The sequence below is a fragment of the Neodiprion virginianus genome, chromosome 6 (assembly GCF_021901495.1).
Source record: "Neodiprion virginianus isolate iyNeoVirg1 chromosome 6, iyNeoVirg1.1, whole genome shotgun sequence".
Taxonomy (NCBI): Eukaryota; Metazoa; Arthropoda; class Insecta; order Hymenoptera; family Diprionidae; genus Neodiprion; species Neodiprion virginianus.
Window position 1 is genome coordinate 16,932,939 of NC_060882.1, and position 25,114 is coordinate 16,958,052.

General features: G+C 37.7%; 2 protein-coding genes across 3 annotated transcripts in view; one reads left to right on the forward strand and one right to left on the reverse strand.

The window, feature by feature from the left end:
* Positions 1 to 72: 72 nt before the first annotated feature.
* Positions 73 to 9,278, reverse strand: LOC124307337 (kinesin-like protein KIF6). Its single transcript, XM_046768902.1, has 13 exons — positions 9,213 to 9,278; positions 9,022 to 9,140; positions 8,876 to 8,950; positions 7,962 to 8,004; positions 7,658 to 7,762; positions 7,368 to 7,480; positions 5,828 to 5,944; positions 5,595 to 5,729; positions 4,142 to 4,276; positions 3,932 to 4,028; positions 2,999 to 3,154; positions 2,758 to 2,935; positions 73 to 1,159 (listed from the first exon to the last, which is right to left on the reverse strand). The coding sequence occupies exons 1-13, from the start codon at positions 9,276 to 9,278 to the stop codon at positions 114 to 116; spliced, it is 2,385 nt and encodes a 794-aa protein (XP_046624858.1). The 3' UTR covers positions 73 to 113.
* A 3,197-nt stretch (positions 9,279 to 12,475) lies between these two features.
* Positions 12,476 to 25,114, forward strand: part of LOC124307324 (disheveled-associated activator of morphogenesis 1) — a 58,099-nt gene continuing 45,460 nt past the window's right edge. Inside the window, exon 1 of one of the 2 annotated variants that reach the window (XM_046768863.1) lies at positions 12,476 to 12,839. The gene's annotated coding sequence lies outside the window, so the exon portion shown is untranslated. The other variant, XM_046768864.1, reaches the window with a different exon arrangement.

Below are 25,114 nucleotides of genomic sequence, written 5' to 3' on the forward strand. Positions count from 1 at the left end.
AATACGCGACACGTGACTTTTTCACAGGCAATTCGAGATATACGACTTTGTGTTGTGTGTGTGTGTGTTTTATTTTTATTTTTTATAAAGTATAACCCGTGGCTTCTGATTCATCAATAAGTCCCTCCGGATCTTTTTGCTCGGTAAAAAGCGATGATTTCTTTATCGATTTCTTGGTCCCCGGTTAGCGGTAAAGATTTCATAAAATCGTCGTCCTCCTCGAGAGCTTTATCCGGATTCGGGATTTCCGTCAGTGCCTGAAACTCTTCCGCAGGCTCCGTCAAATCTGTCTCGTCGCGTTTTTCGGGGGTCGAAATTAACCCCGAACAGCTTTTTTCGCACCACGATGAATTTTCACCGTCCGGTAACCGGCAACGGCTCAGGATATCCGCATCATGAAAGTTTTCCTCCCGTTTTTGGTGCTCGGAATGAATCTCGGAATCTTCGACAGACCGCAGCAAGTCCTGGAGGAACTTCGAGGGCAAAAAGCTCGACATCACGAGCGAAGCTTCAGCGCGAATCGAACTTTCGCCGGTTGAACTCGCCCCAGAATTATCGCCTTCCATCGGTATTCGGCGATTCGAGTTCGTCAACGTCGGCGAATTCAATCCCGATGACCTTGAGGCCTCGGGTTCATCGCCAGGCTTTCGAACATGAACGGAATCCGACTCCTCGCTCGCCGTTTTGATCGTCGCCTTGCGTTTCTCGACATCCTCGTTCAGTTTCAGGCACTCATTGCTCAGGAAATCTGAGACTTTCATTCTGCGTTTGGCTCTTCCGGATTCGGACATCGCCTTCCTCAACGGCTTCGAGGGCTCGAAGATCTCCTTCTTCGTTTCCTCGTCTTCGTTCTTCGGCTGCGACCTTGCCAAGGTGAGTGCCTCAACGGGCGCGAAAAGATCTTTCGAATCTCTTCGAGGTGTCGGATCCGAGTCCTGCAGGAGATTCTCCACGGCATCTGAACACGTTTTGACGATTGACTGCTCTTGCTGACCCGAAGATGAGACGCTCTTGAGTTCGGTCACTTCGGACTTTAGGTTCTTGAGCAAAGTCAGGTTATCGGAGAGCCGGGATTGCTCGCCCTGCAGAGCTTTGTGCAACGTGTGAATCTCTGCTCCGTTCAGGATCTGGGGGTCACTCATCCGCCTCCGAAGGTCGCCTGCAACACCAAACACGAATCCTTGGAATTCCGAAACGCGCAAAGACACAAGATACTGAAATTATGTATAAAAGCTCAGATGTCGACGCTTCGCTATAAGTTGTTTAGAAATCGTTGCGAATCTACCATATTCGTTCCGTTTCACTCAACGGTGACTCATATTATTCATAAGACTATTCGCTACAAATCACCGGAACACGTTTTTTTTTTCGTTTTTTTTTTTTTATCACGTTGGCGTCATTAAATATTTAAATTTACAACATCGGACCGATATTGATTATAATCATCAAATACCGCAAATCTTTGCGATAATTTTCTCAAGTCAGTGTCTTTGCGAGTGGTGAGAAGCTACAATTGCTAAATTTTTAAACTACATATTAGTAATTGGTTTGAAAAAGTTGTTGAATGTTTTCTGTATTTTTAAAATTTTTTTTATGCGTTTTTCCTATCTTGTCAAAACATTTCCATTAATCAAATGGTATTTCCTAAATCGAATAGTAAAATTACAGATTTGCAAAGCAGATTATTTCTCATTGGTTAAATATTGCAATCTGTTGATCTTTTGAACATGCCAGTATATTCGTCTGTAAAAGATTTCTATAATTGTGATTATGATTTTGTTTTAAATATAGTTTCAGCCTAAATCTCGCTTCTTTCGAATTTGAAAAATACAGTATCATTCCGCTGTCGTTAAATATTAAAAAAATATCGTAATTGCGAAAGGAATTAGACGGTATTCCATTCTTGTGGTGAGGGCAGTAAAAAAATGTGACTCCTTGAAATTATTGACGGGTGATGAATAAAGAAAGGAAGAAGTAAAAAGAAACAAATGGTTTTACAGTTTTCATTGGTTTTACGCCTTGTTGCGACTTGTTTTCCGCGAATGGAAGAAAAAATCGAGACACCGGAGGAAAACTGTGCGAGGAGAAACGAATGTTACTAATAATTATGCTAACCAATCGACGCCTTGCCGATTCTAATCAATTCTGCAACGGACCTCGCCTCGGCAATGATATTTCTCAGTCGAACTTTCTTGGCAATTACCGACGCCGTCGGGCTAGTTTCATCGACTTTTTCGCACGTTTGAAATGATCCTAAACAGAGTTTCACACAAGCATGATGGTATTTCAAAGTTATGTATGTATATATTTATATTGCAATGGGTTATTTCTCTTTGGTCGTAACCTGAATCGTTCGCCGAGTAGTTTGACGAGTTTCGTCTAGCTTTTTCAAGCATCTTGACTAACGCGGCTGTAGGTATACGCATTCGTATACGTGTCACGCGTATTGGTGCATGTATATAATTAACTAAATTAAGGAAATTTCACATCACTCGTGCTGCGTGGATAAGCAAAATAAGAGGAATTAAAAAAATGTCAAAAAAGAAAGAAATACCAACTCATACCAAGTGATTACGGATCCGCAGACATTATCGATGGTAATTAAATAAGAATTTTAAAAAAGTTGACTCACCGGTTAGTTTAAACCGTGCACGTATGTACAATATTAATAAAACGCTCGAAGGATACAAATCTCCTTGTCTCGTTGGATGACCAAATTTCTGTAATAATTCACGTTTTTTTCCGAGCTTTCGTCACCTGTTAAACAATTGATTTCTTCATTTTTTGACCTCAATTTACTCCGTAAAATGTTCAGGCAATATCTTATCTTCCTTTCGTCGTTTTTCCAGTCGATCGTTGCGAAAGCAGATTGCAAAAATTTGTCCACTTGATAATCGAGGTCCTGCTTTTCGCTCGGTGTTAGTTCCTCGTTTTTCTGCACAGAGTTGACTTGAAATTTGATACAAAAATTAATCGTTGAAGTACAATGTATACTTACCGGCTGATCGGTAAGCAGTGCTAATTGCTTCCTCAACCTCTCCACTTCCATTTTTAAAAATTTATTCTCGTCCTCTGCGTTTCTCTCGAAGACGAGGTTCACGTCGTTTTTAATTAGCGCGACTCTTTGGGAAAATCTACACGTAGAAATAGTTTCCTGTCCGCGAAATATGGTCGTTTTTAATCATTTAAAAGATTGACGAAAAATTACTGCTACTTTCAACTATAAGCTACACGCACAATGAATTGTTCTAGAAAATATACGAAGATTCATCATTTTGACGTTGTAACGACAACTTGAATCAATTATTTCCCCTGATATTTCGGTGAAGAAATCAAACCCACCAAAAATTAATTAACATACAGTAGTGTCCGAAAGTTCTAGATCACTAAACTTGTCGAACTTCCGATCGAAAGGTTAGATATCTCGACAAAAAAAAAAAAACGTAAATGAATGAAATGCCAGGTGGTATTTGAAAGTAGAAAGAATCAGCTTCGTTATGCTTTTTTTTTTTGCAATTCTTCGCAACGTTTTTCTTTTTTGTATTCACTGAGTAGTTAGTTGAACATGGATGTTTTTCTCTGTTACAATTTTCATGCTTTCACATGGAAGATGTTTGAATAAGGTGATTTTTGAAATTGAAAAATTGAGATTCCCGTTGTTGTTTTTTTTCAGCAAAGTGTTTCTTTTCCTTCTCGCACAGTTTTTGAACACAAGTTCAGAACTTTGAAACTGCGTCTTTTTGTTCATAAAAAATGTGTATTTTTTCCTCCCACTTTAAGCTGCGCGTTGGAAATTGTTAAGATTTTTTTTTTTTTTGTTGTTCGTACTTTATATCGCAAAAACGCAACACTCACAGAAATGATTTCAAACGTTATATTATCGTATAATATCTAATACCTAATTTGCATTAGAAAATGATACGCGTCTGACCTCTAAATTAGTTTTACTGATGCTCAAGGTCGCGAGCATCGTCGTCAGGCAGTTGCCGCCGAGACTATCCCTCAGGATGGCTGTTAGAAGAGAATTTCTGGAAGAATTTACATCCCGTGATAAAGTTACAAATTGAACGTACCGCGCTGTCTTTTATTGATACTCGATATACACGCGTTACGTAATCCTCTTTGAAAAAATTTCTTTTACCTGTAAGGTATATGGCTCACGTTCTGCTGGCCGAGACACACGATTACCTGTTCCAGGTAGTGTAAACTCAGGTTTATGTGCTTTGCTTCTGTCAATATGCTGCCGGAAATACAGCATTTGTAGACGCGTTCTGATCTGCGGAAAGGCACCCAGTATACAATCGGTATGATTGAAGAGAATTAGAAAAGGTTCTAATGACACTGATAAAAAAAAAAAAAAAAAAAGAATTATTACGAGGGCGAGTAATTAATAGATTTTTTGGGAACAACGATTGTTTGATTGACATATTAATTGAAAAAGTGAACATATAAAAATATTAATCAAAGTCTAGAATTAACCGATTAATCGCCCTGCCTTAATAAATATTATTGAAAATCATATCGCGGATGATATATTTTGATAAATCTATTGGGGCTGATGAGAAAAATAATTACTTAATTAGAAATTATCTATAATATTCTGATTTGAATCAGGTATTTTATATGCAGTATTTTCACCGTTTAGGCTTGAAAACAAAATTTGTAGTCAACCTGACCTCGTTTTAGAACGAGAATATTTGTTTTCACTCTTCTGATGTTGATTTGTAGATAAAATCTGACGAGTTTCATGTAGCTCTTTCTTCTTCTTTTAAATTGCGTCATTTTTCCCCACACGCAATACTTATTGTTATGTATAAACACAGTTTTTATTCATCATAAATAGAAATAATCTGATTGTAAAGAATCAACTCAGATCGTTCGGAATTGTTCAATTTTGTCTCCGAACCAGTTTGCAAGTGTACGCAAAATACCGTTACGATTTTGACGTCATTTCCTGTTTGAATACGAGTGCAAATGATACTGGAATGTTATTTTCACTTTTTTCAAAGTCCGTGCATGTATTTTGCTGTGGAACCAGAGTTGTAGAATTTCCAAGTGATCAACGAAATCATCAAGTTTTCCGCGTTTGCCATGGAGTAAAAATTTTTCAAAAATCAAGTGTTTAAGAGGCGCGTCATACACGCCATGACACCGATAATATCGAATAATGTCGGACATAAAATCAACGGTCTGTTAATAAACTAAACGTCCCTGGTAATTGCACTTTGATCGCAACGATCAACCGAATTAATTCTAGAGAATATTTTTGGCGTGGGTACATAAAATAAGAAGTGACTAGAAAAATGTTGTTTCTAAGAGTTCCTAAAAAATTTTGGTAAAATGGATATTCTCACAAAACAACGGTTTAATCAGTTTATCAAATTTTTTAGTCAACGAGGCCTCAACGTCAACTTGGTGTTGTAGCAGAAACTAAATTACGCAACAGTTGAATAAAAACATAGCACAAGTAGCTGTAATCAAAAAGAATAGTAATCGGTACTCGATTTTTTGGTCACAGCAACAAGACTGATTTTCAATTTATACCCAGAACTAAATTTTTGGTCATGACAAAAAATGGAAATATTATATCTTACCCAGCGAGATCGACGAGATGCATTTTAGCCTTCTTCAGGTATTTTTCAGCACCGTATTGCCTCACAGATACGACTATTGTGAATATGCAGTGTGATCTCGACGACTGAGGATTCATCGGGGTTTCTGCTATGGCTCTGGAAAAAAAGAGATCGTCGCCATAATAATCGCGGCATTTCATTCGGCATGTATTGTTATTATAACCAGGTATTATAACGCGGAGAAGAATTATTACCTCTTCGTATCCCCCAGAAAGAGAAGTGCCAACGCGTCTTTCTCATTCTCGACGACTCGAAAGCTCAGATTCTTCAGGTGGAGTCTACCGGCTTCGTCTTCTTGAATCGTCACGCGACTGGAAAAGTCAATTTTCTTTGCCTTTTCCCTCGATCAATTTCATTCTACTCATATATTTATCCAGGCTGTGCGATGAAACGATTGATTCTTTTTCAACTAATCGATTAATCGGTGTTTTCAATGATTTAGCCCTTAAACTATTCGTATTTTCAAACATTATCAATATTTCCGGGGAATCGGCGCTTTCGATTGATCGCTTTTGTCGATTAATTACTCAATCAGGAATCCCGATTATTCGGCCTTTTCAATGAATCGCTCAATCGGTATTTTGGATGAATAGTTTTTCTGACTCACCGATAAATCGACCCTTTCAATAAATAGTTCTGTCGATTTATCTTATCTTCGGTCCCTTCGATTAGTCCTTTTTCGGTTAATCGATTAATGGCACATACCTGATATTGATTGAATTTTATTTTACATTTCTTTCTCTGTCGCGATTTTATAATGATGGAACAAATCAGGAAACTGCAAACGTTCAAACGAGATCGCCTTATTAGTGGCGTAACTCGAGGTAACCAGTTGCTTCTCACAACATCTTGACTCTTGAGTGCACGCTGCTATACCGTACTGTATACTCGGTCTCCGGAGACCGAACCGTAACAAGACTAGAAATGCAATTACTTTTTTACTTTTTACAAAATCCCTTGCGTTACGTTGTAGCGAAATCCAGAGATTTCCATTTAAGGATGATCGCATACGTAAGTTACGATACGTTACACAGTCCTGTCGGAACATTTTCCAAACGATTTAGAAAATGTGGATCTGGAACATTTCGCTCCATATTCAATTCCAAAAGATTTGAACTTCCTCTACACAAATACAAGGTGTTTCCGAGTAAACGCTGCAGTATATTGGGTTGCCTACCACCGAGGGGCATAAATGTCGTCAAAACAGACCTACTGTGTTACCGGTACTTGGCAATACGCAAACGCTCTACCTGCCGATAAATCGATAGGTCTACCTTAACGATATTTGTGCCCCTCGGTGGTAGGCAACCCAACATGCTGCAGCGTTTTCTCGGAAACACCCCGTGTATGACGAAAGGCTAATGAAAAACTACGTGACTTTGAAGATATTGTACCAAATTAACAATTCCCACGAATTAAGAAAATTGCGGATGACAGTGTGAGAGAAGAACGTTACAGTATACATATTGCATCGTGTTTTGACCCAGAAAAATGAAGAACGAAATTTGGCAAAATAGTAGAACCTCAATGGTGACCTAATTGTTTTTCCCTCTCGATCTATGACGATCATGTATGTATACGGAGGTTTTCGAACCGCTGTTTATTTCCCCAGTTTTCGGTAACGGTATTTCATCGTGTAATTCCGTCACGTGTCCGGCGTGTAGATCGAGTCTTTGGGCACGCGTGTGGATTGTCAATTAACGATAGTCAGTTTTATACGTGGGTGAAGCTTACGGAAGGTCTTCCAGTTTCGCGACGACCTCGTGTTTCGGATCCAACAGGTCGTAACCATTCTCGTTGTAAATTTCGAGGTATGCGATTTCTACGGAGTAGAGGTTCTCCGGATTCTGCATTATACACACGTTATACACATTATACAACTGTAATATCATCTATAATATTCCGACACCGAATTCTTACCGAGAAAGTTCCGGCGCGTCGTTATTATCATAATCGCTTATGTTAATTGTATGTTTGCGGATTGACATCCACGCGCATGTTATAGGTAATTTCATATTAATAACCTTTTGAATAGTATGAAAAAGGTGTTGAATCGTTCTTGGCAGGATGCCTCGATCCTCGTATCCTTCCGAATCACCTGTTATGGAAAATGTTTTACCGCTGCCCGTCTGAAAAGTTCATGTTCAGTCGTATCGTTCACTCTGGTAAAACATATAGGCTCAGAAAATAAAATTTATTCAATTAAAAAATCTATAATAGTCGTAGTGAAAATTAAGATTTGGCGAAATTCATTTCTTAGTTGCAATTTACGAATGAAAACTTTTTATTTCAACTGGGAAATTGGAATTAATTGTCTCACATGATTACCTGACCATAAGCGAAAATAGTTGCGTTGTAGCCGTTCAGAACGCTGAAACAAATTAATCAAATTTACTTTGCACAGGTGATTTGAAATCAGATATTTCACTTGCTACAACGTAGTTTTGACCAGGATCTGATTCCTCCTGAATCCTGGACGACAGGTACAAGTTTTAAACCCGGGAAATTCAGTTAAAGACGTTGTTTAATGAAAAATCAATACCGTTTTGTTAATTTGATGACGAGGCAGTTGAACGATGAAAATTTTTCGCATTGATATATCCGACAGGTTACGAAAATTTTCATTAAAAATTCAACAACAATAAATATACTAAACTTATAAATAAGAGCACAGATACTGATTTTCCATTTCAAATCGTTTTGAAGGGGTTTAAATTTTAGGAAACTCGTGCGATATCATTTCAAAGGAAACTATTTTTCATAGATGCACTTATACGGATTTTTTTTTTTGCTAATTTAATATTGCCGTTTTTTTATAAAAATCAGTATCAGCGTAATCTTGAAAAAATTAAATATCTATCGAGACCAAATTGATGAATACAAAAAAAATTTCCGTAATTACTCGGTTATAAATCATTTCAAAGTGATTTAAAATGAAAAGCCAACATTATATCTAAGCTTCAGTTTACAATTTTAGTATTTTTTTTTCTTTCTGAATTGTTAGAAAAATCAACACAGGTCGAACATACGAACGAGGAATTATTTATCGTCTTGGAGAATCACCTCACAGTGATTTCAGATTTTATTCGACCAGATTTCACGACTTTTGGTGTTTTGCAAAATTTTACGTATTTCGTCGAAACCACTTTCCCAACCGATCGACGTTAATAATCGATTCGCAGCTTGCATTCGGGTGATATATAATATAAATAATAATTGCTTGGAGTTCCGAGTATTCGTACCTCTCAATTACCGGCTTTGCAACATCTTCGAAAACTTCGTCCTGTCTGGCAGCGTGATCAAAGATTTTATGGAATCTGAAGAAAGGTAATACGCACTTGGATTACACGAAAATTTTGAATCACGAAATTGTCTTGATATAACTTACGCAAAGTTCCATGACTCTGGTCTATTGTCAATGAACTCGTTAATGGATTTCTGGGCTCCCCATAAAACCAGATAATCTTCTTCTACATGTTTTTTGGGCCGCCGATGTATCTCGTAATTCTGCAAAAGGGTAACGAAATTTGATATCATCATTCTCACAGGTTAGTCAGACCGATGTAATTAATGACCGACCACGACGTTTCTTCGTTTTAATTCCGGTCTCAGTCGAGCAAAGACTTTTATCTCATTTTTCACCATGCTGCTTAAGATTTGTCTGTATTTTATACTATTATTCTCTCTCACTTCTCGTTAGAAAAATTGAAGCAATTTTGACCGAAACCTGAAACCTTTATTTGCGCACATCGGCTGCCTGTCGTCTGCAACATTTTCTCTGCTCTTTTTTTCCGTATGTCCCTGTCGATATCTTCCGCCAGTCTTTTATCTCGAGCGAGTTGTGAACTTACACTGCTCTACATCTTGTGGTATACGTCAATAACGATGTAATGACAATTTTTACGTGAAAATAATCATCTACCGCGGTTTTGGACCGATGGTCGTAACGTGAAAAAAAATTCGAAAATTATAAACCCATATGGCGGTTTAACGATCTTCCGGTAATTGCACGTGTTTATTACGGATTCATGGCTGACTTGGATACCGTTTCTGGTGGCCTGAATCACAACCTGTCATTACACAATGCTGCCGCATAACTGCAGAAAGAATTGCACCAACAAAATTCTCAACTCATTTTACGTCATTCGTAAAAACCTTAGCTTTCAACCGTGCTTTTTATTATACGTCACTTGTATGCCCGATGACCGGAGGCTCCATAAATTCAGTCATGGGTTGTGAAAATAACAGTATATTTTGAATTATAAATTCATGGTTTGATTTGTTCATAAATGATTAGAAAAAAATGTCTGTTATGTAGAATCGTTACGAGTTATGACTTATAACTTTCAAATTTACGATTTGGTAAAAAAAAATACGTTATTTTTATTCGAAACCTTTCTTGTACGATCTCATATAAAATTGATTTTTGGACAAAGTAAGCTATCCAATTCGAATCCATTAAATCAAAACAAATAATCTGCGTTTTGAGTTTTGTATGAGTATAATAAATGCGATATAACTTACAATGAGTTGTTAAGAGTTAAACTAATTTCTGATTGAATTCTGTAGCAATCTTCCATTATTCGTAAAGATTGTACACGACCATCGAGTCGAACTTCATATCGGATGATAAGTTGATTTACTCGAGAAACTTGAATGAGTTTCAACGCTTCAGAAGTCGAATGAAGTTGAAGTTCGCAACGTTAGTGTAACATTAAGGTACATTAATGATGAAAAATATACCAATATTGATTTTAGAATCTGAACTACTTCAAAGTCATGCTAAAATTGCCAGACATTGATTCGTTACTTTTCATCATCTACAAGGAGAGAAATTTCTAGTTACGTTTACAGCGCTTAACTATTTTTATCTTTTACCATAATCGAAAAATATAATACCGGGTGAAAAATGTAATGTATACCATTCTTCTTTGTCATAGTCACGTGTATCAAATTTTTTCGTAACTATAGTGATTATTTGACGTTGGTGTAACAATAAATTGATGTCGAGACCTTATTTAACCGGAAAATGTAGTACACTGAACAAACTAATGTAATCTCGCAATACCCACTGGATGTAGCATTGACAATTATAATCACAGTAAATAGTTGCTTGAACCGTATTTTATTGCCATTATAACAATATTTGAGCCGTCATTGTAACGGTATGTACCTTTTTTACTAGAATTTTCTAGTAACTGTAACAAATGAAGTTTTACTCGGTATTATTTTCCGTGATTCGTCCTTTGACGCTGCTAACTTGAACGGAAGAGGAGAAAAATGAAAAAGTATTAGAAAATAGGATCAAAACACAGAATTTTGAAAAGTGAAACACTCGATTCACATAATTTCAAAATACAGGAAAGTCAAAATGTGAAAAGCTCGAAGTACAGAAAGCAAAAATGGCATAATACTCAGAATGAAGAGGAATAGCGGAATTCTCACGATTCTATATTTTACTTTTCTAATCAGATCGAAGTTAGTAAGGTTATCGTAACGATTCATGCTGAAAAAACCGTTATTCCGCGATTTTGTAACCGTTTGAAATTCAGTAAACCGTAAAAAAACAAAACGTGCTTATATTTCGCAATCTCATTTCCTTAAAAATCATTATAAAAGTAAGAAAATATTGATTTATTTCAACGTTTCGTCACAAAAACGTTACCAACTTCAACCTCGTCTTTCCTCTGGGTGCTTCACCTCTCCGCACGTCGACTCTTCTATGCATCGACTTTGTAAATTTGAAAAATTGTACAAACCTAGATTTCTGTACTTCTTTGAAAATTCGATATCGTCACACCGACCTACGTATTTTCTGAACTACGTCTACTTTACGAAATGATCATCTTTTACGCTCTTACAACGTAGTTCCAGTTACCGCTCAGTTCTTAACTATTTTCATTTTTTACCACAATCGAAATATACAGTTTTAGGTACAAAATGAAAATTAGTTTTCTAGTTCTTACCACAAAGTCTAGTATCCGTTACTATTCTTTCTCATTACGATCACTGTTGCCATATTTTCATGTGACTGTTGCGAAAACTTAACGCTTGTGCAACAATAAATTGACGTTAACGCCTTGTTTAGCTAAAAAAGTAGAGTAAACCTCGCAAACTGATTTTGCGTTGCAATTACCAAAAAAGGATCGACGATAGCGCAAAATGGTAACGCGTACCTCGTTTTTCGTAATCCCAATAATATTCAAACAGTTTTGTTAACGATACCTGTTTCACTGAATTTTTCTAGTTACTATAAAAAATGAAATTTTTCTCAGAGTAACGAAGTAAAGCCTAAAATTTGGGTCGACGTCTTTGCTATCCACAGAAGAAAAAGAATCAAAATCGGCTTCGGTAGTATAGGAATTATAAGCGAACATAGGTCAGAAAGAATTTCGTGTTTTATATGCGTATATATATAAAGATAAATATAACCAGAGTTCCGCGCTGGTTTAGAAATGTCAGCGTGCAAAACCGCACGATACGGTAAAGCGGTATACATGCGTCCTTACGCGGACCTCGTTTTTCGTAATTCTAACAATATTCAAACAGTTTTTTTAACGACACTTGTTTTACCGAATTTTTCCAGTTACTATAAGAAATGAAATTTTTCTCAGTGCAGCCCGACGAATTCCTTTCGAAAATCGCGAAAATCATACCGACACCCAGCAACTCGAGCTTTACTGCGAATGTCACCGGCTTTTGCGAGATTCGACGCACACATTCGGCTTTCGATACATCTCGCTTCGTTCTCCGCGTTTCGACCCATCGATCCGTCTCCGCAGGCCGCACGTCGTCATGGTTACGCGGTTGCGGCGGACCGGCGCAGAGAACCGTCAAACGTCCCGACGTCCCGACGTCCCGGCCTTCGGTTCAGTTAAGGCAACTTTTCCGGTCCGGAATTGCACGCGTTTTTCAGTTTTCGTTCAGCTGCCCATCGTGCCTCTGATTCTGCTCCGATTTCTCCCAATCGGCATCGCCGCGTTTCTCGGTTTCACTGCCGATGCACAACCTGCGCCGATTTTCACGTGAATTTTCAGCCGGACCGGCTTTTCGCCATTGGATTTTTCATGTTTCCGTTCGGCTCGATGGGCGACTCGTGTGAAACTTATACTCTATGGGACCCTCGCTGTATTGATCTGACCTGCACGCCGACTGCAATGGAATCTTGCGTCTAGTTCGCCGAGTGAGCGAGTGAGCGAGTAGTCGGTAAGACAACGACCTATCTCAATTTCAGATTTACTTCCGCCGCTGCGTAATTTCGCTGCGGATCGTCAGTCACTATGCGAATTGAGAAGGATGGTTCGATCGATCGATCGATAGACTACTGAAAAAAAGTTAGCATGTTCGGTAACTTGACAGGAAATGTAGTCTTCTGACTGAAACGAGTCGTCGTAAATTGAAATCGAACGAATTAGTTAGATTTTTAACGATTTTATACCGGTTTGAAATTAAGCATTGACATCGAACCGTTTGCTTATCATTCCAGAATTTTCAATCCTGTCCGTTTTGAAGCGATCTTCGTAGCTTGAATGTATAATAATTTGTCAAGTATTCGACGTACGACTATCTCGTTTTAAAACTAATAAAACGTATCAGTTTTTCGGCATCCTAGATCTCCTTATAATTTTTCCGAATTGAACATAGTGCGGTGTTTACGTTGACACCTTTCACTTTCGATCCGAGGTTGAAATTCAAATTGTCGATGAGACGAAATACGAGGTGATAGCTTGCAGAGCTGTTTCTTTCTACAAAACGTATAAAGCATGGTTTGGTTTCAATCCGATTATACCGGAAGTCGAAGAGACGTTAATTAACGTTACTGCGAATGCAATAATACATCGTTACATCTTTTACACCCGAAGTTTTTATCGGCGATTCTGTCAGGCTGAAAAGAGGCGCAAAGAAATTTAAAACAAGAAGGGAAACCGTTTTCGAGATGATTAATGGTCTGGTTTATAAGTATCCAAGAGAACTTACTGATTAATTATCATGGTTCCTCGGTACATGATCTTGGCTAAAAATCAGACCAGCAATTAATTTCGAAAACCTTACGACAGCCACGTCTGTCTGTTGAAAGATGGTCGTTCCTTGAATTTTGTGTGTTAAATCCGTCATCAGTTGCTGATGATCGATAAGTAGAAAAAAGTTTCGAGAGACGCAGTCTTCTGACCTTTGCATCGTTGGTCCGAGAAGCCTGCAATTCACTCAAAGAAACATAATTAATCGAGTCGAGCCTCTCATTCGCGACTACATACCGATCCCCATGCAGAACAGTCGCGAATTTTCGGAATAGCTCCGTATTCAGGAATTAAACTCTAATCACGCTGAGAAAGTCAGGCTTACCTTGAACCACGTGTGCACATGTGACGAAGCATGGCAGACTGGGTTCACAAGGTATAACTTTATGCTTTATATAAATATATATATATATATATATATATATACATATAGCCCCGTATAATCAGTGACGATGATTAGTCATTGACGCTCTTGCAGCGTACGAAAAAAAATGTATTCGGCATTTTTCCTCCCGGAAGATAAGGCGAAGGACGCATGTATACCGCTTTACCGTATCGTGCGGTTTTGCACGCTGACATTTCTAAACCAGCGCGGAACTCTGGTTATATTTATCTTTATATATATATACGCATATAAAACACGAAATTCTTTCTGACCTATGTTCGCTTATAATTCCTATACTACCGAAGCCGATTTTGATTCTTTTTCTTCTGTGGATAGCAAAGACGTCGACCCAAATTTTAGGCTTTACTTCGTTACACTGAGAAAAATTTAATTTGTTATAGTAAGTAGAAAAATTCAGTAAAACAGGTATTGTTAACAAAACTGTTTGAATATTGTTGGGATTACGAAAAACGAGGTACGCGTAACCATTTTGCGCTACTGTCGATCTTTTTTTGGTAATTGCAACGCAAAATCAGTTTCTGAGGCTTACTCTACTTCTTTAGTTAAATAAGGCTTTAACGTCAATTTATTGTTGCTCAAGCATTAAATTTTCGCAACAGTTACAAGAAAATATAGTAACGGTGATCGTAATGAGAAAGAATAGTAACGGTTACTAGATCTTCCGGTAAAAGCTAGAAAACTAATTTTCATTTTGTACCTAGAACTATATTTCTCGGTTGTGGTAAAAAATGAAAATGGTTAAGGACTGAGCGGTAACCGGAATTAAAAATTTCTCTCAATTTACAACCAGATGAATAATTTTGGAGGTATAACGATAATTTAAAGCCAGGTGGGAACGAGATCTTACATTTATGCGAACGTTGACTAAACTTTTTCAGACAAGGATTAGGTTAGGTTAGGAAATTATCAATCTCTGTTTTATTACATTAAGTTTGGATGCGGGGCTGCCAGTTATGTATATCGTTCGTCGTATAATGTTGAAATTGATGTCATTTACGTCCGAATGATTACACGGACGAAATCACTCTGTTGTATTTTGAGCCGCGTGGTAAACGACGCGATGAAGACAACGGGCAATTATACAGCTAATGCTTTTCAGGCCGCTGTATAATCGTGCAGGCAGAGCCATGCGATCCATACTTTGCACGCGAGAATGAAGATCGACGCAAAAAGGTCCCGTCTACAATCGAAGCAGTCATTCGTTCGTTGATCTCCCATCGGACGAAGGTCTATTGATCCTCGCCACACTACGTCGGGGGTTTTGATTCGCGGTTTTTTTCCGTCCGTGTTTCATTTTCTAAGCGGTTTTTTTTTTTTTTTCGTGTACGTGGCGAGAGCTTGAAATTATTGCTATGTCCAAAAAAAAAAAAAAATCATAATATTAAACGACATATTGGAACACAAAAATGTTAGGGTGATTACCAAACCAATTGGTTTATACAGACTAAAAAACTATACTAATTATTAATCATATTACGCGGTAGTTAGATACATTTAGGATTTATTCAATCATTATATTTTTATAAGCTACGAAGCTCTCTCCGAAGTATAGCGCTAAAGAATGCTAGATTCACTGCAAAAGCTTATAATATCGATGCCTGATTTTAAATTGCTTCAATATTGTTGAGAATGTAGTAAATCTGTTCGATTTCACTCTACGATAGCTCATTTCGTCAACAAGACTGACTTATATAGAGCCACGAATGCAGATTTTTGTATTTTTTTTTGTCAGTCCTCAATTCAATTTTGACATTTCTCGATCATTATCAACTTCGGCTCAATGTTGTAAAATAAAATATTTAATGATCCCAACATGGTGACTTGGAATTAAGCATTTAACAAGCTCTTGTTTCTCGTTCTTGTATTTTTTATTTCATGGTTTTAAACCGAGATTCGTAGCTTCCGAATATTATAATTTCATGAATATTCAATGTACGACTATCTCGTTATAAAATTAATAAGGAGTACTGATTTTTGTCTTATCAAACCACTTAAGAACTGGTTTCTCGCTCGCATCAAAAACACCATTTTTATATCGAGACCAAGGATTCGTTATCATGCAACGATTTCAACGATGCAACGACGATCGTTAATGTATAATGAGTTCTGGAAATGTAACTGAATCTCCTTCGAAAGATTATTCTTTCACTCGTGCATCTATGAGGAATAGGAAAGTTTCCTGGAATTGTTTCGTTTTACATTCTAGCAGTAGTTTTCAGGTAAAAACGGACTGGTTGTTTGCTTTCTGTTTTAATTTGAAACAATGTTGAAGAAAATTTAATGGCTTGCAAAAATGTGTTTAGTGGTAAATAATGCTTCAATCAATATATAGAAGAGAATGATATTTAATTGTCTGTAATTGTTGCATTTACTTTCCGTAACGAAATTAAAGTACATGAGAAACCCGAATCGTTCCACACGAAACATTCTTATTACGTTTGTCAGGTAGTATTTACTTCGTCAATCAATTACCGTTCAACGAATATTTCAAAAAAATGAACGAAGATTCCATGTGTTGAACTCTCGTAGATTTGATATTTCTTCTCACATCCCTCACACTTTGGACTAAGAATATAATTCAATACATACTTAGACAATATACACTCATTGTATAATTATAATCAGTCAGATCGGTAATTCACCCTCTAATTACAATAGTCAACAGAGCGAAAGGTCGGGAGAGCTCCATGCGCTAATTAATTTCACTCGATTCTACAGTGCGAATTGACCTTTGGCTCGGCACCACTCTACACCTGGAATCAGTTTGCATGCTGCATGTGGCTTCTTCGCGTGTAGTGGTTACGAGACTTGCGGTTAAAGGTCCATTGTGAACCTAAATGATAAAGAGCGGAGTTGCAGGGTATTGGGAAACGTTGACGGAACGGCATTTGGAAATGTCAGTGCCTTCCTACGTATTCCGAACACTGCCTGTACGGTTCGTTCGTACCGAGTTCGCTGCTTGTGTTATTTGTTATTCGCACAGAAATAGAGAGTCAGTTTAGTCCGTGGATATGTGCGGGGAGAAAGAGATATCCGTGAGCGGTGAACTGAGAACGACACATGTTTCTGTCAACCCGTCGATGTGTTTTCAGATCATCGATTAGAACGAAAGTCGAGCTGTGCTAAGCCGACGTACAAACTCGATGTTTGTACTCATTCACGTCCCGTTAATACAGATCAGCGTATGTTTAGGTCACCGCTACCTTCGCCCAAAGTGTCGGTCGCTGCAGAGAAGAGAGCGAAATGAGAGGGTAAATGAAATGACGTTTGCAATTTCTGTCTCGATGATTCAAACGGTTTTGATAAAAGTTCGAAATTCAACCGGGCAATTATTTCATCAGGGTGACAGTGAAAGTGAGTAATCGTGGAGTACGAAAATAATTTTGTGTACAACAGCGCAATATCGACTTTGATTGTTTTTACTTTCACAAAATTTGTAGCTCCCGAAATATCACAATAATGCGTACAGGATGTTCAACAAACTCGTAATTCGTACGCAAATCGAAGATGTTGTGTTTTTAAATTTCCAGTTGTTAATGAAAAATCTCTATCTTCCATTGCTTCTTCTTCACCTTCCCGTGACATGCATAACATGTCATTTTTGTTTTCGTAATTTACTCATTTCCAGGCATTCCGGGAGATTTCTTAGTCTCCTTATTCTATTTTTTCAACCTTTTTGCGCTAAGACGGTGATTTTGAAATTTTGGGGATACTTATCGACGGTCACTATTAACGATAAGAAAGTCTTATCTTCGGAGTGACGATACGAAAAGACTTAGCTAGCTCCTATGCCTGCACACAGACGATACTTTTTTTAATACTATCCATCATTATTTATAAATCACTTATTAAGATACATTTCGAAATAATATTTCCTTCCCTTATCTAGAATTGAAATACACATTCTTTTACTCTCGTATAAATATAACGATTGCCGAACGGTATTTGTGCCTGGTTCAAAGATACCTGACGGGTATTAAAAATCCTCCGAGAATCTTACACTTATAATACTTACATGGTGTAATTTTCGGCTCTGTAAGACGAGGCAATGAACGGCTTAACTGTATAACACATAGGCAAAGCGTACACGTATGAGCGTAAATATCCTTAATTCCTCTCCGATTTCTTTGGACCCATCTCAAAGTCAAAGATGTGGCACGTAATTTCTGAAATATCATCTAACAGGCTGCAGGCTGGCGTTGCGCAACTAACAATCAAAATGCTAATCCCCATGTACGTTCACGTACCACGTGCGGTATGTACGCTGTTCACGCTATTCATCCAGAGAAAGGTTGATCTCTAATCATAATACAGTCGCTCGATTGGCAGCTGAGATAAATGAAAGTTAGCGCCAGAGACAAAAAATCTTACTAATTATCGGCGTGTCAATTACGTTGCGGATATTTATATACGATTAATTTAGTCACTGTCAAAAACAGATATTGAGGATACGTCCGAAAACAGTATTTCAAGTCTCAACCTTCGACTCCTCGCATTATAAGGTTTCTAATTCTTGAAAGGTTGAAATTTACAGATCCTTCAGTTTTCTTAGTCTCGGAGTCGTCCAATTTTGCTCTAGATTCAAGCTCTTCCCCTTTATTTTCAATGAAATAAGTTGAGAACAAACTGATTCAAAGTCTTTCAAAATCACGCTCATAAACATGTGAAATATTATATAGGAATTTAATAAAGTCTATCGAAGTAAGTTAAACTCACGGGAAGTTACTTTAATAGACATGGTTCAAGTATTTTACACCACGAGACACTCGAGATCAAGGGAAACCGTCCAAGTTATTTCAGAGCTTTTGAATTCATGGAATATCTGGAAGTCTGTAAACCATGCACGTATGTATACTTTATCGTCGAAATAGTTATTTACTGGTTTTCATCACTATCACGTGTCCAGTATTATGTCCACCTCAACAATTCAAACGTTCACCATCTTCATATTTCAGCTTGAAAAATTCTGAAATAATTTACAAATACGTGTACCAGTTGAATGAAACGTGGCTCGAAATTTAGTCAAGATTCGCACATGAATACCAGAGTTATTAAGCTTTCAAGATATCACTTGGACGCCATGTTTAAATCAGAAATATTACGACGAAAGCCGGAAGATTACCGGGGGAAATTGAATGGATATAAAATCGCTGTGGTCGACTTGTGGGATTCTCAATACGCGTAAAGCTCGGTAAAATTAACAAAGGTGGTAAAATCGAGCGAAGAAAGGGTACACGTGTGGCCTCGGGAATAACCTTGCAATAATTCCGGCTGTTGGATCGCGCTCACGCAGATGCATACACACGAATCCAAAAATAGTGGCGCACCAGGAGCACAACGAAAGTACGCATCGCGTGCGTATCTTCGTGCGTGTGAAGCTGCACGCCACGAGAGGGTATCATGCGTAAATTTGAGCCGTGGCAGTCTTCGGTACATACTTACTCACGGCGAAGAAACAGACGCGCACCCTGTTACCGTAAATATTTAGAATGACTCCGAGCCGTCGTCGAAGCACGGCGTGTTTCCACCGCAGGCAATCCTCCGCGGGGCCGAAAGGTCTCAAAAGTCATGCGTTATTTTCTAGGGCTAAAGTGGAAGGGCTTGAGCGAAGGGTGGCAGCTCTTCGCCCTCCTCGTCTCGTGCCTCTCCCTTTTGGGGTTTTCGAATTTTTTCTTCCATGGTTATCGCCTTATCGCGACGCGTTCTTACGCCCAGTGACACCCTCTTCAGATTGTGGGAGATCCAGATATTTTCTGGAGAACCGTAGATTCTTAAAAATTTACCAGGTACAAACTACTCGAGCTTCTAACGAGCGAGTCCTCAAACCTTCTCTTCGCCACACCCATAAACTCAGCCTTGATTGACGGCAGTTTATCTCCCAACCAGCCTCGCACCTCGATCATTAACAGCTCGTTTATTACGCCATTATTTTTAACCCTTCTTTACTTGTATATCTTTTCAAATATACAGTGCACGTATGGCGCAAAGTGACGTTAATTTTGCATTTGTATAATTACTTGATTCACTTTCAGGATTTTGATTAAATTTTAGAAATTGTTGGCTACCGTGTGACATTTCTTTGGCATATTGTGAACATTATTTGTCCGATGTTCAGTGCTGGGTACGTCGTGATACAGTTTTCGCAAAAAAAAACAGCATTGCACTTGTGTGATGATGAATATGTACGTACTACAAGTATTCAAAGAATCAAGAAGAAAAATGATGAAACGCAAGTGGTCAAAGACACTAAAGTCACTGATAATCATTCGAAGCGAAATAATGCTCGTTACTTATTGTTAAAGATTGTTATTCACCATACCTATTATTAATATATAATTATCACTAATCCGCAATTTTAAAATTTAGTTTAAACAACCAACGAATTTAACCTATTATACAATATACTTAGCGTAGTACGTATATGCATAGCACATTTCGTAGTAAAAATCAAAGCTTTGTCCAAGGTGATCCAATTACACCTGAAATTTCGCTTGTAACAAGATAAGAGGCCGGAAAACTCGCTGCTAGCGCGATAATCGAACCACGTACTTCAATTCCTGCTGATAGTCGCGGTTTCGATACGATTTACGTAATATTCTGGGCTAAATTTTTTCGTCTTCTTTTACATCGAATGACGTGGTTAATATTTAGTTAATGAATACGTTTGCGTAAAATTTATATTTTTCGTAGCCATTATTGACGAGCAATTACGCAAGTCGTAAAGCAACCGTGATTAATCGTCGATCAAAAATTCAATTGAATTCCATAAAAATGTAAGCAATTCAATCTTTGAAAGTATTTATTTCCGAGTACGGCCTGTAATGAAAACTTTTCCAAATGGTAAATTTTTTACCTCCCTATTTTCAAATTTGACTGATATTTCATCTATGTGATGAGTGCGACAATCACACTTTCTATCTGCCGTTTTCCAGGTACCTACAACGCACATTTGAATTCGCGCAAAGAAATTTTTTTAAAAGTGAACAACTAATGAAAATTATTCCTTACGTGTAAGGCCATCATCCAAATAGGTATTCAGCCAGAACATCGATGATTGGAAATATTTATCGCCGACCTACGACACTATGTAACCCTCACAAGGCTATACTCAAGTGTTGGGTTCAAGAATGTACAACTCGACATTTTTCTAACGCCCGAGCGTGGTTTTATCTCGACGCACATGACCGGGAACTCCACTTAGCCGGGCAGCAATCGATAAAATAACTCAACTCGCGTTCATCAGCGAATCGCGGGGTAATAAAATCGATAGCCTCACATCCCGTCAAGAGCATGATGCACACAAGCCATGTGGCTATCAGTTCCAGCTGTCAGCCCCTCGCTCTTTTTGCTGATGTGAGACCGCGTTACGATGCGTTCATACCGAATCCTGCATACGTTTTTATATTGTATCATCCGCAGATTAAATTACATGAGAACAAACAACTAATTTAAGGTTAGGATGCTGGTTGACAAAGAGCCTTTCATTAATTTTAGCATGAGATGGTCGTATGCTGAAAATTTATTGTGTCATTCGTGAGAATTTTTAAGCTACGAAGAGATGTTTAGAAATGTGAAAATAAAAGATACTAAAATTATGCATAGAAACTTGAATATTTATGCTTCGTTTAAAATCGCTTTAAAATGGTTGAAAATCTGGTGAATTCGTTCGATTTCACTCCACGATGGTTGATTTGATTCGGAAGACTATTTTGTTAGAAATCCTCTGAAATTTTTTATTCCTATTGCATTGGTATCGTTGAATATCAAATTTTACAACATTCGAATGATATTAATTATAATCAGAAAACGAAAATATTTAACTGACTGCTAAAGTAACAGAAAATCGGTTTGAATCGCTTCATAGAAAATTATAGTGTCTCGAATAAAACGAGCCACCGTGAAGTAAAATCGAACCAATCTATTGAATTTTTTACAACTTTGAAACCATTGCAAACAAAGCATCGATACCCAAGTGTTTGCTTATGATTACAGTATTTCCAATTTTCAAATTCCTGACGAGCATTGCATAACTTCCTCAACGTCTGACTATCTCGTTATAAAATTGATAAAAAGTATAAATATCCAGCCAACGGATCCCATTATTTTTAATGTAGTTTTCGGCTCACATCGTCCCAAAAAAATTCATTTTTTTTCTTGAAAATTCTTCTTCGCGTTCGGTGTGAGTGCACCCGCAAGTTCCGAAATTGTAGGCATACAATGGGGTCGTATGTCCCGTCCGCGTTAGTGACTCACAAGTCTGGCCCACGACTGCCAAAATATTTTACCACATATACCGCATACATCATGGATGCATTTACCACGGTGCCGTGCACTTTCAGCATCTCGCACATGTGCAGTTGAACAACTTTAATGGTTATATACGCATAGACGGTCGCGAATATATTGCATACAAATCTGGCAGCCAGTCGCGTCTCTGCCTGCACCCGGATTTAATGTAATAAAATGAAAATTTTATTCACAAAAAACAATCTTGCTTAAAATTGAGAATACTCGAATGAATATCGATAATATCTGACCTAACATAACCTAACCCAACCCATATGTAACGGAAAGTTTATCTGATCTGACCTAATCTGATATGATCTGACCTAACTTGACCCAACCTAACCCAATGTATAACAAAAAGTTTAGTCGAAACAGTTTTGTTCGCATTCAAGTGTGTGATTCCGCTCCGACGTTGCTTGCAAATGTCGTCGTATTTCCAAAATTGTTGATTTGATCGTAACGAAATATATCCTAAAATTCGGTCAGATGGTGTAACTGTGTACGGAAAAAAAGGAATCATAATCGGTTCGGTAGTTTTGGAGTTGTAAGCGAACATACGTCGCAAAGACTGAGTTTTATATACGTCTTATATACATATTATATATCTTAAGATATGTAGGCGGACAATTTAGCGAAAATACGAAATGGCATATCGCTCGGTTTTTTATTGGGGCTAGTTTATTTTCACATTGCCTGTCATTTACAAGTGGCCTAGAAATATCTTCCTTCTTCAGTTGGGAAGCATGCATTTTTTTTTATCCTGGATATAACAGCTCCAATTACCCGTGTATAATAAGTATAATGGTAATTTAACTTATTGACGTGCGAGGAGTGAGAAAGAGAGAGAAAAAAAAAAAATCACAACCCATTAATATCACGATCGTATAGGTAAATTATTTTTCGAAGGGTCTTCGTCAAAGTGTGAATAAGACGAGAGGAAAAAAAATTTCGAAAAAACGTACAAAAACTGTGATAGGTACAGGTACTGTTTTTTTTTATTTTTTTTTGTTTTTTTTTCTGAGCATCGCGGCTAGTTGAGAGAGAATAATTACCTCCAGCCTCTAGACACCGATTACTCACGATGTCATCGATCTCTTCGCACTTAATTAAATTTTGCGCGTATGATATATACCCGTTGGTATGATATTCTTAATTCACGACCGAGAATGATAAAGGTGGTGGAGAAAGGTTCTAAAAAAAGAAGAGAAAGTAAGGAAGGAAAAGGGGGGTAAAAAAGGCGGATTACATAGTAGAAAACCTAATTCGCGTATCTTTATATCTACACGCACGTATTATATGCCATGCATTGGTAGTAAATTCCAATCTCGTGACGGAGCGACCGTCTTTACTCGAGTCGCCTCCACCTACTTTGCAAACACAGAAATATAGATGCGTAAATACATTTGCGAGTCTTCGTGTGTGCGTGTCCGGAGAAGGAGAGAAGATCCTCGTGACGTCACCAACGCCCATGGGCACAGCCAAGACCGACGACTTTATCTCTTCTTTCGATGCGGTTAAACTGTGTCAAGTTCGCTTTTCCCGGGGCTAGCGTTTGTCTCTCCCGCTGTACGTCGTACGACAAACCATGGAGAAGCTCGAAAATCGAATCTTGGGATAAACGTGTAATTTGTTCGGGGATGAGAAACGCTAATAACAACGTTTGAGGGGGGATGTAGTGAAATTTTGATAATACCAAGTTTTTGTTTTTCAAATGATGGAGGTAAAAAAATTGCTATCACAAATTCCTTTCAACAAGATTCACCCCTGAAAAAAAATCTCCACCTCCGATCCAATGAAACTTGCGAAAAATCAGACAAGTTTCTTATTGTAAAATTGGATATAGTTGGAGAAAACAAATTTTCTTCCGTTTTCGCGGTTCGAAAATTGTCGCAACACCAAAACATAAAATTGGATAAATTTAGTATTTTCATTAAGTCTTGGTGCACGTTTTTTTTCTACATGATCCATGCTCGTGCGTTTGAAAGTAATTCGTGATTTACGTGCTGCAGTTTCTTGTGCGTACAGTGTCTGCAGACATAGAATATTTCCGTCAATTGCCAAGAATTGGACGGAATTAGGGACAATAAACGTAGCCGTGATTTTGCCTCTCGCAGATTTCAAAGTATTCGCGTAATTTTTTTTGGCTCCTCTTCTTAATCGGCCTCTCGGGAATTAATATTCCAGGGTCAACTTGGTGCGAAGTCTTTAATGGTTGTATGTAATGCTATATCAACATAAACAAGAACGTAACGAGCACATCTTATTTAAAAATCTTCCAAGGAGAATAAATGTCACAGATTTGTCTTAAGGGTGAGCTGTCAAAATAAAGAATACCTCGACTGCCTAATGATTATAAAAAGAAAATAAAATAGTCAATTCTTACTTTCGGCAAACCTGATACAATTAATTTATGGCTATTGGACGTGAAAAATTAACTTTCTCTAATAACAATTGTGTGATTATTATACATTAGAGTAAAAGGTAATCCTGTCCGTTTAATGGCGTAGAATTTCCAGCCTCTTCACATTTTTCAAAATATTCGCCACTCTTAGAACGATTGAAAAATCTGACCAAAACCGTCGACTTCGTGGCTTTATCGAGAAACTAAAAACAGCTAAAAATGGTTTTATCGAAACAACGGTATCATATACGAATTCATTATTTAGTTTTTTTTTCTTTATAAACTTCAAGAAATTAACGTTTTTCTATCGTCGTTGATTATTTGTAGATTATTATCAGTATGTTAGGTCAATCCGTTACCTTACAAACTG

Bases quoted from the DNA above. Each gene is read 5' to 3' on its own strand.
- LOC124307337 (XM_046768902.1), bottom strand. From the start codon at position 9,278: ATGGTGAAAAATGAGATAAAAGTCTTTGCTCGACTGAGACCGGAATTA. The intron at 4,277-5,594 runs GTAAGATATAAT...GCCTTTCCGCAG, and splicing joins CATCTCGTCGATCTCGCTGG to ATCAGAACGCGTCTACAAAT. The intron at 4,029-4,141 runs GTAAAAGAAATT...AAATTCTTCCAG, and splicing joins GTGAGCCATATACCTTACAG to AAATTCTCTTCTAACAGCCA.